Genomic DNA, 18,297 nt, shown 5'->3' with positions numbered 1-18,297 from the left:
GGATTCCTAAATTCTTCATTTTTAGGTGTGGAGGTTCTTTTCCCAAACTTGTATTTCACTTTGTATGCTTAGCGCTGAAGACAACAATTTAAAAGTTGACTGAACTTGCAATATATTAATATCATATAGTCTATCTATTCTCTAGTCACTAATAAATTTAGATATGTATTAAAAATGAGTCATCACTGCCCATTGTGCTGTTTCTTGAGTAAATTTAAAATATTTGAAAAAAGTTCATTTCAAACTATTTTTTCTGACTATCGGCCCTCACTTTGTTTATATTATTACAGAAAATGGAATAATGTACTCCATGTACATAAATGTAGATATTGTGATTTTTGTTGTGGCAATACATGAATTTTCCTATTACAATCTTTATAGTTTTGTCAACTGAAGCATTGCCAGAGGGGGGACATGTGACTCTGGGAACATGCTTTATTTCTGTTGTTTTTTGGCTACAGTATACTTAAGTTTATTTGCACATTGCTACGGTAGATGGCAGTTGTTCTCATCGACAGATGAGTATGAGTTCTATGTGTGGGTTGTTTACGCGCTGTGCATGCGCACACAGGACACAATGGTAGATGTAAAGTGCAGTAAACTGACTTGAGATAATAAGCCAAAAACAGGACTCCCAACAAGAAAAGTCATTCAAAAGCTAAACCAGGAAATAGACGTATGTAGTGCTTGGCTTTGCTGTGACTATGGTGGGAGATGAGAAAGACTTATGTGTTGACAATGTCTAAAAATGTTAGCAGCAGACAGCATGAAATGAAATACATTTATTTATTAAACCCATGAAAGTCCAGAGGGCTTTTTTTTTTCAATAAAATGTGCCAAAAAATTGCCAATAATCTTAGTGCACTTATAACAACTTTATACAGACATAATACCATTTATAGTCATGGCGAAGTCTGTGGGTGCAGGTAACAATTTTACATTGTTGCAATTGAGGGTTTGGCTGTAAATAATCACTACCATCCCTTCCAGTCAAAAAATATCGGGTGTTTATCACTGTATATGGCAATGGAATTTCATAAAGGTCACCACGGAGACAGATTTTTAAAAAATTAATTTATTTTTTTTTTGCTTTTGGGGGTGGGAGCTCCTGAATCCATTGAAATGCAAAGAAAATTGCTTATACCTATAACACACATTCCCACATCCCCCACAAACAAAACTGGTTTTACACATCCATTAGGCTACTGCATTACACATACTGTCACAAGGCATACATGAGAAACTGATTTTCATTCTAAATTGTTTTTTTTCCCGTCAATGATTTGCAAAATAACAGTTAACAAAAACACCAGTTACGCCAACCTCCATCTCCTGATCTTTATTTTGACCTCATTTCCTCCCATCCAAATGCTAAACCTCAACTTTAACTAGTAAAAACATAGGATGTACATTAAAATTAAGATTTGTTTTGTTATATAATAATGATATAAGTACCAAAAAGTAACAAAAATAAGGACAAATGATTACATTATGAACAGCGAAATGGAATATATTTTGAAGATCATACAAACTTTTTAAAATTCTTAGGAAAGCCTAACATAAATGAACAAAAACAAGTCCAAAGTTAATATTAATATGGAAAATGTTCTGAACATCCCCATCAGAGCAAATAAAATAAGCCTCTTCAACTCTTTCCTTTCGCTTAAAGCAACACTAGGTAAATTTTCAACCCTTATAAATAGAGATGTCCCAATCGATCTGGTTGCCGATCGATCGGGTCCGATCACGTCTTTTTCAAAGTATCAGAATCGGCTAAAAAATATCGGCCATGCCTTTTTTTAATATATATGTATATCTATATATATATATATATATTTTTTAATTAAATAATTTTCTAATTGTATTTAACTTTACAGACATAATATGTTACACTCATCCAGACTCTTTAGTTTAGGCCTAAGGTAGGGTTTTCAAATTTATCCCGATAACGGCGGTAATTAATTAAAAAAAAAAAGTATCACGTTAAAATATTTAATGCAATTAATGCATGCACTGCATGACCCACTCACGCATTGTCGCGATCAATCTGTAATGGCGCCTATATAGAGAGATAAAAGGCAGCGTAAAATGAGTAGAGTGAATTTTGGCAGCCTTTGGAGCCTTTTTTTAATTGGCTAAAGCCTTACAATCCCTCTCCCTACGATTAGAGATATCATGGGAAGCAATGTGGGGAAGCAAGGTAGCAATTGATCTTTTTCTTGGTAAATGGTAAATGGTGTTATATTTATATAGACACCTTATGTTATTTCCCAACACAGAGGAGATATATCAATTGGTAGCACTACGCACAGTCATGGTTCCACTTCCCATCATGCATTAGGGCATGGCTACAGTATCATTTACTGAAAGCTCAACATATATACTCGATGGCAATATTTAGTCACAATATACAAAGTCACAAGTCTTTCTATCTGTGGATCCCTCTCACAGAAAGAATGTTAATAATGTAAATGCCATCTTGAGGATTTATTGTCCTAATAAACAAATACAGTACTTATGTACTGTATGTTGAATGTATATATTCGTCTGAGTTTTATTAATTTTTTTCTTAATGCATTGCCAAAATGTATATGATCGGGAAAAATTATCGGGAATGATTGGAATTGAATCGGGAGTAAAAAAAAAAGCAATCGGATCGGGAAATATCGGGATCGGCAGATACTCAAACTAAAACGATCGGGATCGGATCGGGAGCTTAAAAACATGATCGGAACAACCCTAGTAAAAACATTACATTCATCAAAAACTACAGTCTTAAAGACTGTACATATTTGATTTCCAAAATCAAGGACCTTGAGATACTTAAATTTTACTTGAAGTTGACTCAAAGACGCCTTATCACTTTAGTATATTTAAAGTGCGCCTCCTCCGTCTGGATAAAAAAAAAAGTTTTATAAAAATTAAAATAAAACAATAGCTATATCACAATGACACACATTTAAATTCGCAAATAATCTGAAACAATGTTCTAAATAATACCTCCTCTGTAGAAAATCCAGTTTTAACAAAAACCTTGTTTTCTCTCTCCAGTGACATAATGTTGAATTAAACCGTAGCCTCAAGACTATCACTGCAATTGTCGTTGACAAATTGTTATTCCCGCTCAATTATTATTTTCATTCAACGTTCTAGTTTGTACGCAAACAATAACCGAAATAAACTGACAAACAATTCAAACAGCGTGTTTCCAAATGCAGCAGTTCAAAACTACATATCCCTCAATGCCTAGCGCGACTTACCTCACTGACAGCTAGCACCATTAGACGAGGCAAAAATCATTGGGAGCGTAACGATGCAACCCCAAACAAGATTTTACAGATCACACCAGTACAAAGCTCTGACAGAAGTCAACAGTTGCTGAGAGAAGTTTAGCAAGTGTACATACCGATAGCCTGTGAGCTGCTGTTGTCACGACTCACGAAGGTTTGTTTGTAAATGAGAATTGACAGTTCACGCCATCATAAAGCCAGTCTGTGATCGCACACGCATGTGCAAATTTGTATTCAAAGTAGAATAACGGTATTTTCGACTTAATTACACTTTTAGGTACATGAGCATTTGATCTTATATGTACTGAACACAAGTCTTTTTTTTTTTTTTTTTTTTTTTTTTTTTTTTTTTTAAAACCTGTCCTGTTCAGCTGTTTGACACAGAATGGAAGTGTCCGGTTGGTCTGAACAGTTTTAATGTTTCACATTGAGAGTATTATATACTCCCATTGTGATGATTCAACATACCTCATTTATTATGACTAGGGATGGGAATTGATAGGATTTTTCCGATTCCGATTCCATTATCGATATTGCTTAACGATTCGATTCTTTATCGATTCTCTTATCGATTCTAATTTGGGGAAAAAGAAGAATAAACGTCTTGATTGGCATCGAGTTTAATCAGAAGTCACAACCTTACAAACGCACAACGAGGTCAAAAGAGGCCTAATGCCTCAATATTAACTGTTGCAATAAGTGGCAAATGCACAAGAATGTGTAACATTTTACTGAAACAATTTTCTAATAGAAATAAAAAATATGAAAATGAATGAATGAATGAATATTGGCATATAGGTCGTTGTTCTGCCATTGGCAATATATGTTAAAGCAGGGGTCCCCAAACTTTTTCCTGTGAGGGCCACATAACTTTTAACTGATGAGGGGCCGGGGTCAGTTTGAACAGAACACAGAAAAAGTGTGACGATTGCAGGAGTGCCGAAATGTAAAAAATTATTGCTTTTCAGAAAGCCGCAATCAAATAACCCTTTCTGGATTCTTTACAGAACAAAAGTAAATAAAATAAAAATAATAATATGATTAGGGCTGTCAAACGATTAAAATTTTTAATCGAGTTAATTACAGCTTAAAAATTAATTAATCGTAATTAATCGCAATTCAAACCATCTATAAAATATGCCATATTTTTCTGTAAATTTTATATATATATTCTGTAAAATAAATTGTTGGAATGGAAAGATAAGACACAAGATGGATATATACATTCAACATTCGGTACATAAGGACTGTAGTGGGCATTTCACTCTACTGTCATTTAAATCTGTCTATGCTGTCCTCACTCCGAAGCGTCTACTTTTTCCAAAGCTAGACAGCTAGTGAACGACGCCTTAATAATCAGACTTCTTCCTTTTTCATCTGATTTATTAATAAAATGGCCTCAAAACATTGTCCTCTTTAGACCGTAGTAAAACTACAAAAAAAACAGTACACAAGCATTGCATTAGCAACAACATTAGCTTAGCACGCTATACAGGTTCACTAAACATAAACAAAAAGCGTCTCATACAAAGAATATAACATTTCGCTTACTAACATAATATGTACATTCTTTACAACAACCATACTTACGGACAAATCTTTTCCAAGGATCATATAAGCACAACATTACAACGTAGGCGTCAGCCCGAGACGTCGTGCAGCCATATTGAACTGGCAAGAAAGCAATAAACCATGTCGCAAAGCGACCACAAGAGTTCGCTGTTAGACAGCACAAAAAACCTTGCTGTAAAACATACCAAAAGGCAGAATACTGTCTGAGCGGGACATGTGCGTTAATTGCGTCAAATATTTTAACGTGATTAATTTAAAAAATTAATTACCGCGCGTTAACGCGATAATTTTGACAGCCCTAAATATGATATAATAATAATAAATAATAATAACAGTATTAATCAAATAGATAATAACCAAATAACCCTCTCTGAGTTCTTCACAGAAAAAGGCCAGAAAATAAATAACACTATTAAGAAAAAAAAAAAAAAATCAAAATGCTCTCTGGTATTGTTCAGGGGCCAGACCAAATGTGGGGGCGGGCCGTATCCGGCCCGTGGGCCATAGTTTGGGGACCCCTGTTAAAGCGTATTATTTACCAGTATATTGAAATGCATGAGTTTTTATGGCGCTTTCACGCTCAAGTGGGGGCGCCCTTGCGCTTCCTCACGCGAAGAAGAACGCGTTCACGTGAAGAAGAGCGCGCTTACACACAAAGAAGAAATGCCGCATCCAAGCGAGTGAGCGAGTTAGTGAGAGAGGGGAAACACTGCTACGAGCCTACGTTCTTTTTTAATGTTTGTAAAATATCTACAGAGACAACGCCTCTATGTATCGTCTTTTGTGTTGTTGTTGTGTGCTTCCACTAGCGATCGGACACTTAAATCCAGTCGTGTAGGGGTTTGAACGATGTGCTAATGCTAGCGAACGCATGCTAACCGTTAAGCTGTATTAGCAGCTAATCATCGCTGATTTACGTTGATGCAAACCTGTTTGTTATTAGGGACGAAATTGATTTGTTTCATTTCTATTTTTAGTTTCACTCTTCAAGTGATGGTTGAATAAAGTCAGCAAATTATACCAACGTCTTCTGTATCCTCATTTGGGAGTTTAGCTAGCTATAGAGCCAGGACTAAGCCTTAGCGTCTCTGTGAGGACAGTGCAGTCTTATTCCCTCCCGATGCAGTTATCTCCACCTTGCAAGACTGCAAGTCGTTTTGTTGTAATTTTTCCTCGTGAAGTAAAGACACACTTTCGAGCGTTTGAACCTACGTGCTGTCATTGTTACGTTTACGGCTGCAATGCTCGTGCTAAACCATCGTAACCTTTCATTTTCACCCTCTTTCCTGGTGAAGTGTAGCCAAACTTTGGAGCGGGTGGTTCTTGGCGCCATGCTAGTTTGATGCGTCTGGACAACAAGACTCGTCACACCGCAATATGCGTCTTTAGGAATCGTTAAAGGGATCGTTCAGGCTTTTTCATTGTGATGTCGAGGCCTCGAAACACAAGGAACCGGTTCTGAATTTGAATCAGATTTCGATTCCTATTCCTAATTATGACAAAGCACCGAACAGGAAGGGGTTATGTGGCAACAGAGAAAAAGAAACGCAAGAACAGAAAGAAAAGAAAAGCAACAACAAGAAATATATCGAACGCATATACTAACTATTAATACGTTGGTGCTATCGTCAGCTAGATGTATTTACGGTTGACACCATGTGGGGGGGCCTCTTGACCAGGGAAAGAAGGGGGGGACTATATGCTAAGTGATTGAGAGGGGTAGAGTGTACACAAATCAGCACTGTAATCTAGAACCCAGTAATCGTGTGAATCCCTTGTGAGTGTAAGCCTGTTGGCAACCGACCCTACGCCGCCCCACCACAACCAGCTGCACGCGAGCCCAACCAAGCACGCGACAGCCAAGCAGACGAGCAAAAAACGTCGCGCGAACACCAAGCAGGTTCTTTGGGAACACGTCACAGGCAGCACAGTACCGTAGTATTCTGCGAAAATCGTCAGTCAAAAAAAAAAAAAACTGACATTTTAATGAATTTATAAAACCCCGCCAGACGCCCCAGACAGGATGTAAAAAGTGGACATGTCCGGGCAAAAGAGGACGTTTGGTCACCCTATTGAAGACCTTACATTTGTATTGACTTTCCCCAACTCTTGAGGACCTGTAATGATTTTAAAGATGCATGACTCAGCTGTAAATACGAATCAGGGTGCAGACAGCGTGTTTGGCATCGCCCATCACCAGACACTTTGGAAGATGGACCGCGTGGGGAGGGAGTACAGCAACATGCGTGCCTTTCTGCCAGAAATAGATCCTCTATTACAGTAAGATGAATACCTAATGAATGTGAAGATGGAGAAGCAGTCAGGCGTGAATAACGATCAATTGCACGTTGATGGGCGCTTGTTGAACATGGTCGGGCCGAAGATGGAAGATGACACCTTCACTCGACGGTGTTGGAAACACAGCTGACCCCTGAAAAGCTTTGTCAAGCTTTCAAACACTAAACAGAGAAGTTAAAAAAAGACAGGGTTGTTTATGCAGACTAAATAATGTGGAAAACCAGCTCAAATTGCAGATCATAACTAAATGAGTTGCCGCTGCAGTGCGAGAAAGCAAGTGCGCTCGTCAAGACTGGAGTGACACCACAATACGCAACAACAGCCCGACCGTTCATGTCGAGCCGAGTTGCTAGGAAACAGGTATCGTACAGTTACATAATTGGCCGTGGCTCCAGCCTCCATGTCTTATGGCATTTCCTCCTGGGAACCAAGAGAAATCCCTGGAATGGAGCCGGGGGAGGCTTCTCGCTGAGCTCCATCCATCCATCGCGCGGGTGGGCGCTGATGAAGAAGATGTGGCTTCCCCGAAACATGTGCGCGAGCCAGAAGTCTACAGCTAAAACAAAGACATAGGGAGCTTTCATCAAGCCCCTGCTCGAGTACCTTCCGCAACTACACACTTTTCTAATATATGCGCCTTTTATATTGATTTCTGCGGAAAATCTGTGACAAAATTGCTATTAACTTCTACTAATCAATACCCTGCCAGTGATGGCGTTTATTGCCATCAGTGGCAGAAAATGAGTTGAAAAGTAGGAGGCACATAATACGAACTAGAAGTTTGGATATGAATTTCTAACAATGAATTTTATCAACGTCAAAATTCACCAGTCGCATAAGCAAAATCAGCTGCAAAAATTCAGCAACTAAAGAGATTCAGTCGTGAGAAATTCCATCACATAAGATTCAGTCACAAAGATATTGAGTTGCAGAAAAGTCAGTCGCAATTCTGATCTAAAAATTCAGTCCTCCAAAACTGTCATGTATCTGATTGTACAATCTGCCACTCACATGTTAACTACTTGGGTGTAACGATGTATTAATCTTAATCAATACATCAATTGGTTAAGCAACAATCCAATCAAATTGAACGAAATGCCAAACAATTGTTTGACATCGTCTTTCATACAGTGAAGAAAATAAGTATTTGAACACCCTGCTGTTTTGCAAGTTCTTCCACTTACAAATCATGGAGGGGTCTGAAATTTTCATCGTAGGTGCATGTCCACTGTGAGAGAGATCATTTAAAAATAAAAATCCCGAGATCACCATGTATGAATTCTTAACGATTTCTTAGTGTGATACAGCTGCAAATAAGTATTTGAACACCTGATAAAATGAATGTTAATATTTGGTACAGTGACATTTGTTTGCAATTACAGCGGTCAAACGTTTGCTGTACTTTTTCCAATAGGTGTGTACACACTGCAGGAGGGATCTTTGCCCAACCACCCACCCAGTCAGGTTTCTGGGCTGTCACTGAGAAACACGGAGTTTGATCTCCCTCCAAAGGCTTTCTACTGTGTTTAGGTCTGGAGACTGGCTAGGCCATGCTAGAACCTTGTTATGCTTCTCACGGAGCCACTCCTAGGCTGTCCTGGCTGTGTGCTTCGGGTCATTATCATGTTGGAAGAGCCATGCAGGACCCATCTTCAATGCTCTGACTGAAGGAAGGAGATTGTTCCCTAAAATCACACAATACAGGGCCCCAGTCATCCTGTCTTTAATACAGTACACTCATCCTGTCCCATGAGCAGAAAAACACCCCAAAGCATGATGCTACCACCCCCATGCTTCACAGTAGGGATGGTGTTCTTGAGATAGAACTCATCATCCTTCTTCCTCCAAACACGGTTGGTGGAATTAGAACAAAAAGTTCGATTATACTCTCATCTGACCACAAAACTTGCTCCCATGACTCCTCTTCATCATCCAAATGGTCATAGGCAAACTTAAGACGGGCTTTGACATGTGCTGGTTTAAGCAGGGGAACTTTCCATGTTAAGCATGATTTCAAACCATGAGATCTTAGTGTATTGCCAACAGCAACCTTGGAAACGGTGGTCCCAGTGCTTTTCAGGTCAATGAACAACACCTGTCGTGTAGTTCTGGGCTGATTCTTCACCTTTCTTAAGAACGTTGAGACCCCATGAGGTGATATCTTACATGGGGCTCCACTCCGATTGAGATTGACTGTCATCTTTTGCTTCTTCCATTTTCTAATGATTGCTCCAACAGTTGACGTTTTTTCCTCAAGATGCTTGACAATTGCTCCGTACCCCTTTCCAGCTTTGTGGAGGTGAACAAATTTGTCTCTGGTGTCTTTGGACTACTCTTTGGTCTTGACCTTGTTAGAAGTTTGAGTCTTACTGATTGTATGGGGTGGACAGGTGTCTTTATGCAGCTTTCGACCTCAAACAAGTTCATCTGATTCAGGATAATGCATGGAGTGGAGGTGGAGTTTTAATAGGCAGACTAACATGTCTTTCAGGGTCAGAATTCTAGCTGGTAGACAATTGTTCAAATACTTATTTGCAGCTGTATCATAGAAATAAATTGTTAAAAAAATCATGCATTGTGATTTCTGGACTTTTCTTTTTAGATTCTCTCTCTCACAGTGCACATGCACCTACGATGGAAATTTCAGACTCCTCCATGATTTCTAAGTGGGAGAACTTGCAAAATAACAGGGTGTTCGAAAACTTATTTTCTCCTCTGTATATGCCGGTTTGGTATATAGAATACTTTTCATGAATGTTTCTGAAATGCTCAAGCAACAAAATGAACAAATAAAAAATTTGCTTTAAAAAAATGCTCTTGTTGAACTGCCGGATACAGTACGTTTAAACAAGTCATTTTTCAAATAACAATAATGATAATATTGTAGTATATGGATAGGCTTCAGCACCCTCGCAACCCTCATGAGGATAAGTGGTTCAGAAGATGAATGAATGTTAAATGTATCCGACTTATCTGTCTTATAAAACATGGCCAAGTGTATTTAAACCATTTATCATTATTTTTTGTTTGATCTCCAGAATTTATAATCCTCAAAGCATAAAGAATAGGTACATTTTCTTGAATGTCATTCTCCATCATCCAGCATTGAATATGCTGGAACAATAGTTGCTGTCCTTCACCCTCCCTCTTGAATCTTGTATGATTACAATTCGGTCAGGTATTGACATAGAATGGGCCACACATTCAAACAAAAACAGAATTTGCTCCATGTACGGGTACATACGTATAGTACTACAGTACCAGTCCTTCTTAAAAAATTAGCATATTGTGATAAAGTCATTATTTTCTGAAATGTACTGATAAACATTAAACTTTCATATATTTTAGATTCATTACACACAACTATAGTAGTTCAAGCCTTTTATTGTTTTAGTATTGATGATTTTGGCTAAAAAGTCAAGAAAAAACAAAAATCCCTATCTCAAAAAATTAACATATAATGAAAAAGAACTCTAAAGAAGCTACTAACCTAATCATCTGTATCAATGAATTAACTCAAAACTACTACGAAAGATTCCTGAGGCTTTTAAAAACTCCCAGCCTGGTTCATTACTCCAAACCACAATCATGGGCAAGACTGCCGACCTGACTGCTGTCCAGAAGGCCATCATTGACACCCTCAAGCAAGAGGTTAAGACACAGAAAGAAATTTCTGAGCGAATAGGCTGTTCCCAGAGTGCTGTATCAAGGCACCTCGGTGGGAAGTCTGTGGGAAGGAAAAGGTGTGGCAGGAAACACTCACAACCAGAAGAGGTGACCGCACCCTGAGAAAGATTGTGGAGAAGTGCCGATTCCAGACCTTGGGGGACCTGCAGAAACAGAGGACCGAGTCTGGAGTAGAAACATCCAGAGCCACCGTGCATATGCATGTGTGAAACAGCGGCAGAAGCACCTGACCTGGGCTACAGAGAAGCAGCACTGGTCTGTTGCTCATTGGTCCAAAGTACTTTTTTCAGATGAAAGCAAGTTTTGCATATCATTCGGAAATGAAGTTGCCAGAGGTTTGAGGAAGACTGGGGAGAAGGAAATGCCAAAATGCCTGAAGTCCAGTGTCAAGTACCCACAGTCAGTGATGGTCTGGTGTGCCATGTCAGCTGCTGGTGTTGGTCTAATGTGTTTTATTAAGGGCAGGGTCAATGCAGCTAGCTGTCAGGAGATTTTCGAGCGCTTCATGCGTCCATCTGCTGAAAAGCTTTATGGAGATGAAGATTTCATTTTTCAGCACGACCTGGCATCTGCTCACAGTGCCAAAACCACTGGTAAATGGTTTACTGACCGTGACATTACTGTGCTCAATTGGCCTGCCAACTCTCCTGACCTGAACCCCATAGAGAATCTGTGGGATGTTGTGAAGAGGAAGTTGAGAGACACCAGACCCAACGCTGTGGATGAGCTTAAGGTCCCTATCGAAGCACCCAGGGCCTCCGTAACACCTCAGCAGTGCCACAGGCTAATTGCCTCCATGCCACGCCGCGTTGAAGTAGTCATTTCTGCAAAAGGATTCCCGACCAAGTATTGAGTGCATAGCTGATATAATTAATTGAAGGTTGACTTATTTGTATTAAAAACACTTTTTTTTGTATTGGTCAGATGAAATATGCAAATTTTTTGAGACATGGATTTTTGGTTTTTCTTGACTTTTTTGCCAAAATCATCAATATTAAAACAGTAAAAGGCTTGAACTTACTTCAGTTGTGTGTAATGAATCTAAAATATATGAAAGTCTAATGTTTATAGGTACATTACAGAAAATAATGAACTTTATCAAAATATGCAGATTTTTTGAGGAGGACTAGTATATTCCCAAACGGTTGCAATCATGTTGCATTTATTCTTCAGTCAGGAAGCGACGAAAATGACAAACGTACGTCGGCAGCGTTTTACATGGAATTTCCCCTGCTGTGTATGTACTTAGTCAGGCGCATTAGTTGGCAGCATATAGTTAATTTCCGAAGCCGTACTATTAATGAATGAATGAAATATTTATTGTCATCATCATCTGTATCATTTACAATCATTGACAATTACAAAATGTGACATGATTTGCCCGAAGAAACCGAAGAAGAAGACAAAGGCAGACGGGACAGTTTCCCGTCCCCCATACAACTAAAGACGCACACTCAGACATGGTACATACATCAGATGGCCACAAACTGTACAATAACTCAATCAACAATCTGGGTTTACAATAACTCAGCGTCCAGTCAAGCAGCTCGATTAATTTCAGGGCGTACAAGGTTATGGAGTTGTCATGTCCCTGACATTTTAGCATCTGTTTGCTGTGGGAACATTTTGTTGGGGCTATGTGTGTGGCAAAAGGGATTATGTGTTATCACAGCTGGTGTGAGTAGCGACTCAAAATGCTTTTCTTATCTCTTAAAGGATACATTCCTAAGGTGTACATGGTGAACATGCTTATTATTTGTTTTATACAGTATCTTTTCCATATACTCAGTAAGCTGGACATTTGAATCAGGAGCTCGGTAGACACAGCAGATAATTACACTCACCGGCCACTTTATTAGGTACACCATGCTAGTAACAGGTTGGACCCTCTTATGCCTTCAGAACTGCCTCAATTCTTCGTGGCATAGATTCAACAAGGTGCTGGAAGCATTCCTCAGAGAGTTTGGTCCATATTGACTTGATGGCATCACACAGTTGGTGCAGATTTGTCGGCTGCACATCCATGATGCCGTGCTCCCGTTCCACCACATCCCAAAGATGCTCTATTGGATTGAGATCTGGTGACTGTGGAGGCCATTTGAGTACAGTGAACTCATTGTTATGTTCAAGAAACCAGTCTGAGATGATTCCAGCTTTATGACATGGCGCGTTATCCTGCTGAAAGTAGCCATCAGAAGTTGGGTACATTGTGGTCATAAAGGGATAGACATGGTCAGCAACAATACTCAGGCTGTGGCGTTCCAACGATGCTCAATTGGTACCAAGGGGCCCAAAGAGTGCCAAGAAAATATTCCCCACACCATTACACCACCACCAGCCTGAACCATTGATACAAGGCAGGATGGATCCATGCTTTCATGTTGTTGACGCCAAATTCTGACCCTACCATCCGAATGTCGCAGCAGAAATCGAGACTCATCAGACCAAGCAACGTTTTTCCAGTCTTCTATTGTCCAATTTCAATGAGCTTGTGCAAATTGTAGCTTCAGTTTCCTGTTCTTAGCTGTAAGGAGTGGCACCCGGCGTGGTCTTCTGCTGCTGTAGCCCATCTGCCTCAAAGTTTGACGTACTGTGCGTTCAGAGATGCTCTTCTGCCTACCTTGGTTGTAACAGGTGGTTATTTGAGTCACTGTTGCCTTTCTATCAGCTCGAACCAGTCTGGCCATTCTCCTCTGACCTCTGGCATTAACAAGGCATTTCTGCCCACAGAACTGCCGCTCATGGGATATTTTTTCATTTTTCAGACCATTCTCTGTAAACCCTCGTTCCACGTTCAAAGTCAGTCAAATCACCTTTCTTCCCCATACTGATGCTTGGTTTGAACTGCAGGAGATTGTCTTAAACCATGTCTACATGCCTAAATGCACCGGGTTGCCGCCATGTGATTGGCTGATTAGAAATGAAATGTTAACGAGCAGTTGGACAGGTGTACCTAATAAATTGGCCAGTGAGTGTATGTTTTTACAATTGGAGATAAGGAGCTCAATTGTAATACATTCCAGGAGATTGTCAATCATAATTGCAACACCCCCTCCCCCCTTAGATGCCCGATTCATTTGTGCCATGTTCTATCCGTGCAAATTAAAGTCAGAGTCTTTGTTATCATTAATAGATAATCCTTAATGTGTTCAAAATTCTTGTAGAGACTCCTGCCGTTGATAAGTTTCAGCTTACAGTCCACATCCACGAGTTGTTATACTGGTCCGCTGTGTAGTATTTACAGTTATCCAGCTATTGTAGACGTTGTGGTCCAGAAGTGTGGTTTCAGATGTCATCATTAATTTTCAAGTGAGGTCAGCTGGTCAAGACTCCTAATAGCTTTAATCTTCATATCTTGCATCTTGACAAGGATCCTGCAATCCGAGACCCAGGTGTTGGCTTAATGTGTACATATTAATCGAAGAACTTTGAATCGATTCGTGGTTGACTTTGTATTATCGACAAATATAATATCGTTCCCCCCCAAAATCCAATTTCGCATCATATTGACATGAAACTGTTGATTTACAGCCTTGATACAAACGCGAGTTATTACACAATAAATCTTGATTTAAACATTTCAAGAAAAATTGAGATTTGAAAGATAGCTAAGCCATGTTACATTAAGGCATATTTAGATTTTCATACACTGTAACAACAATTTAGACAATTTTAAAAACAAGTTTGACATTAACAAAGTACAAGAATGTAGTTGTACACTGGCAGGACAAAACCACGCATTAATCACACTATTAAGCTTTTAACCAGCCAACCACTTTTTTTTATTGCAGTATTATTTCACCGTCAGCTTCACTCATGAAAACCAAAAGGCCCTGGAGTTACGCACAGAAGATGTGAAGGACTGCGATGATTGGGTGGCCGCCATATCACACGCCAGGTAAATAAAAGAAACAAACACCCCAAAAAAAGCATGTGGTGAAATGTACAGACTAGGCAATTACAGACTGTCGGCGGAGGTTAAGTAATATTTGACTGATGTTCTCAATCTGTAGGGGGGTGGTGTTGCCATGGTTACATAGGGAAAGAAATGGAGGGAAATGCTTTTTTCACAAGAAATCCTGATGGCTTGTGCCTGCCTGCTTCTGACAGTTACAGAAACTTGGCCACCGAGCACGAGACTCTCATGCAGAAGTATCTTCATCTGCTTCAAATTGTGGAGACAGAGAAAACGGTTGCCAAGCAACTTCGACAACAGATAGAAGATGGAGAAATAGAGATTGAAAGGCTTAAGTCTGAGGTAAGTTTTCCTGAACTAGCTAATCACAAGGAACTGCAGTGTGGTTGATTTCAATTTCAGTTGCATTTGTTTATCGCCAATAACATAACACTTATGTCAGATTAAGGCACTCTTTATGAGGGGTGTAAACCCCCAATTTTATGACGATATGATTATTTGCATGGGCGTAGGTTTGATCTCAACTTTGGTAAGGACGATATAACAGCATAACCTGCATGTACACTTTTTACTCGGGATGGGACATTAATAAGACCAAACAGATTGGGAGAATGGGGGTCAGGGCTACATTTCTCACAAATATGAACCTAATTAAAAACTCATTCACTCCCAGCCATTTTCACCGGAGCAAGGCCCTTCGCTCCGGCCGTTTTACTGGATTTTGACTGATTTTGCAAGGCCCACAGAAAATTCTGTTCTGTTGCTATGTAAACATGGAACCCGCCAAAAGAAAGACACTCTTCTTTCATCAGAAAAACAAAGTTAGTTCATATCTTTTTCCATTCTGTAGAAATCAGTATTAGAAAATAGCTTAGTTTGAGCAATTTTCCAATTTCTGATGAAAAAAACAGAAATTGAGCTTTTTGTGAAAGCATACATTTCAAACATAACTTTGACTTTAACACAGCTATTTTTTGCTTATGTGACATCCCAAACATCTGAATAATGTTTTCGTTCTATAAAATAACAAACAATAAGACAAATAGAGCTTTTGATCGCAAAGTAACAATTTATTTACACATAACTAAACTATTGAACTGTTGAACTATTTGCGCACAAAACAACGGGGAAGGCTCTCGGCTGCTTGGTTGAATGAGGTGGCTCCGAGTAATCTGATGAGTCCGGATCAAGATCGAGGAGGTTTATCAAGGATAAGGAGTGACGCAACGTGAGCTCCGCAGAACGTGTGTGGAACCTAATGCTGTTGTGGACGTCACCGTCTGTCTCATCAAGATAGATTTTTTTTAATCCTTCTTTGACAATGGTTTCGTTTTCTTTTCAAAACACTCCTGACGTGTCGTTTGCCTTTTTTCCGATCGTTCTCCACATTTTTCTCAAATTCTCACGCATCGTCACAAGATCCCTCCAACTTCTGTTTCCTGACAATTTTTCTTCACTTCCTTTCTTGGCCCGAGATGAGTTCTTACCAAATGCGCTACTGACCTCCAGTGGCCAGTTTTATTGCTTTAAAATGGGTTTTGAGCTTTGTGCATTGTATCTTAGATAGATCAGAACCTATAGATGCCTCTTGTCAAAAAAAAAAAAAAAAAAACTGCAAAAGACGTATAAATAAGTTTTTGGGACACTGAAGCAATTAAAAATAGAACGTATTTATACGTTTTTGGGAGCAAATTAGTTCATTGATATGCTGAATAAGGGGTGTGCATTACGTTGATCACGACTGACCAGTCGATCAATAGCCCACGGCATCCCACCCAATTTATTATTATTTTTTTTTATGTACATACAGTAGCTAATTATGAGTATGTTGTGTGTATGTTGTGTTGTGTGAGCAACGTATGAGGTTATGCAGCACCCATCTCTCTCTAAACAGCTTCTTCCTCACGTTTTTCTACAGTTTCCAGCAGATTTCACTACATATCTCACAGTTTAATTAACGTAAACAGTAGAAAACACAAACAGAAGGACACTTCTCTCTAAGCAGATTCCTACTTGAGTTTTGTAAGTTAGCAAGTTCACACAATTTAATATTATGCTAACTCTGATGCAGGTCAGACTTTCAGTAGCAAAATTAGTGGTGTGCGTCCCACCTTCACAACATTGGCCCCTTTTTATATTACTCACAGTGGCAGCTGCCCACGGAAAAAAAACTTCGACTATCCCTCCTCTTCGAATGACCTCTGTCAGGGCTGTGTGATGTGAGTGTGTGTCGGGGTGGGTCAAGTCATCAGCCAATCAAACGTGTGTTTGGGAAAAATGGACCGGCGTATTCAGCAAGTGGAAAGGGGTACATGTAAGTTAGAACATAATAAAAACAATTCACTTAATAATGGTAGGGTCAATTCTATCCTTTCAACATATGGGAAGACAATCTAAATTACCTGTATAACTGAACTCATTATATGATTCATATAAGGTTGCTTAAAGTTTGGTAGGGACAATTTGAGCATCCTGAAAAGTTGGTAATGTTATGTCCCTACCGTCCCTATGCAAACCTACGCTCTCGATTATTTGTACAACAATTATTTACCGATATTACAGACTACCATAATTCAATTCAACAGAATTTGATTGATTCAATACGATTTTAGCTACACATTTAACACAATTTACGTTTCACCTAAACTTTAGGTGAATTACGCCCTAAAGTAGAAAAAAAAAAAAAAAAGAAGCAATTTTGATGTTTTTGACAATTTTGATATGAAAATTACGATGTTGATCGATTTTTCAGAATTTTTCTCGGTTTCAGTTTAATATTGCTTAACCCTTTATAGGCCAATCATTGAACTCAATGGCTGCCATTGACTGGGTGCGTTGGCAGCAAATGATCACTGCCATCCCTCTTGTTCAAAATTGATTGGTGCCTCCAATGGCTCTGAAACATGAGCACTGTATATGAATTTGATGTCTATCATTGTCAATGGCAGGCGATGATTTAATTACTAAGAATAAAAAAATCAACTATATTATTAGGGGCCCTAACCAAATTGTACTGTATGTCTGTTTTACTGATTTTAATTTGAGTAATTTTATTTTAATAACTATGTATTACCATAACAATAAGAACAATAACATATCATATTTTTTAATTCATTAAAACAAAAATAATGATTAATAATAATAATAATTTTATTTAAAAAAAAAAAAAAAAGGAATTATAATCGAGAGCTGGTGTCCACATATATGTGGAAATCACCTTTTGGTTCATGTAAGCCACACTTGTGGACTAAATGTTTAATCGTGTGCCCTAAATGACCCAAAATGTGATGTCCACATAGTACATGTGTTGGACAAAATAATGGAAATACCTTATGAAATCAACAAAAAACTAATTTATAATGGTGTAGGTCAGCCTTTTGCGGCAATTACAGCCTCATTTCTCCGAGGTATTGATTCATACAACTTGTGAATTGTTACCAAAGAAATTTTAAGCTATTCTTCAGTTAGAATACCCTCTAACTGTTTTAGAGACGATGGCGGTGGAAATCGACATCTTAATTGAATCTCTAAAAC

The 18,297-nt window shown here is 38.8% G+C and overlaps 1 protein-coding gene across 1 annotated transcript in view; it reads left to right on the top strand.

The window, feature by feature from the left end:
* LOC130916098 (ras-specific guanine nucleotide-releasing factor 1) overlaps positions 1-18,297 on the top strand; it is an 81,099-nt gene that overhangs the window by 13,581 nt on the left and 49,221 nt on the right. Inside the window, exons 2-3 of the mRNA XM_057836529.1 lie at positions 14,639-14,745; positions 14,958-15,105. Coding sequence (XP_057692512.1) covers positions 14,639-14,745; positions 14,958-15,105 — 255 coding nt within the window. The remainder of the gene's footprint in view (positions 1-14,638; positions 14,746-14,957; positions 15,106-18,297) is intronic.

This window comes from Corythoichthys intestinalis, chromosome 5 (assembly GCF_030265065.1).
Source record: "Corythoichthys intestinalis isolate RoL2023-P3 chromosome 5, ASM3026506v1, whole genome shotgun sequence".
Taxonomy (NCBI): Eukaryota; Metazoa; Chordata; class Actinopteri; order Syngnathiformes; family Syngnathidae; genus Corythoichthys; species Corythoichthys intestinalis.
This window is presented reverse-complemented; position numbering and strand designations above follow the sequence as displayed.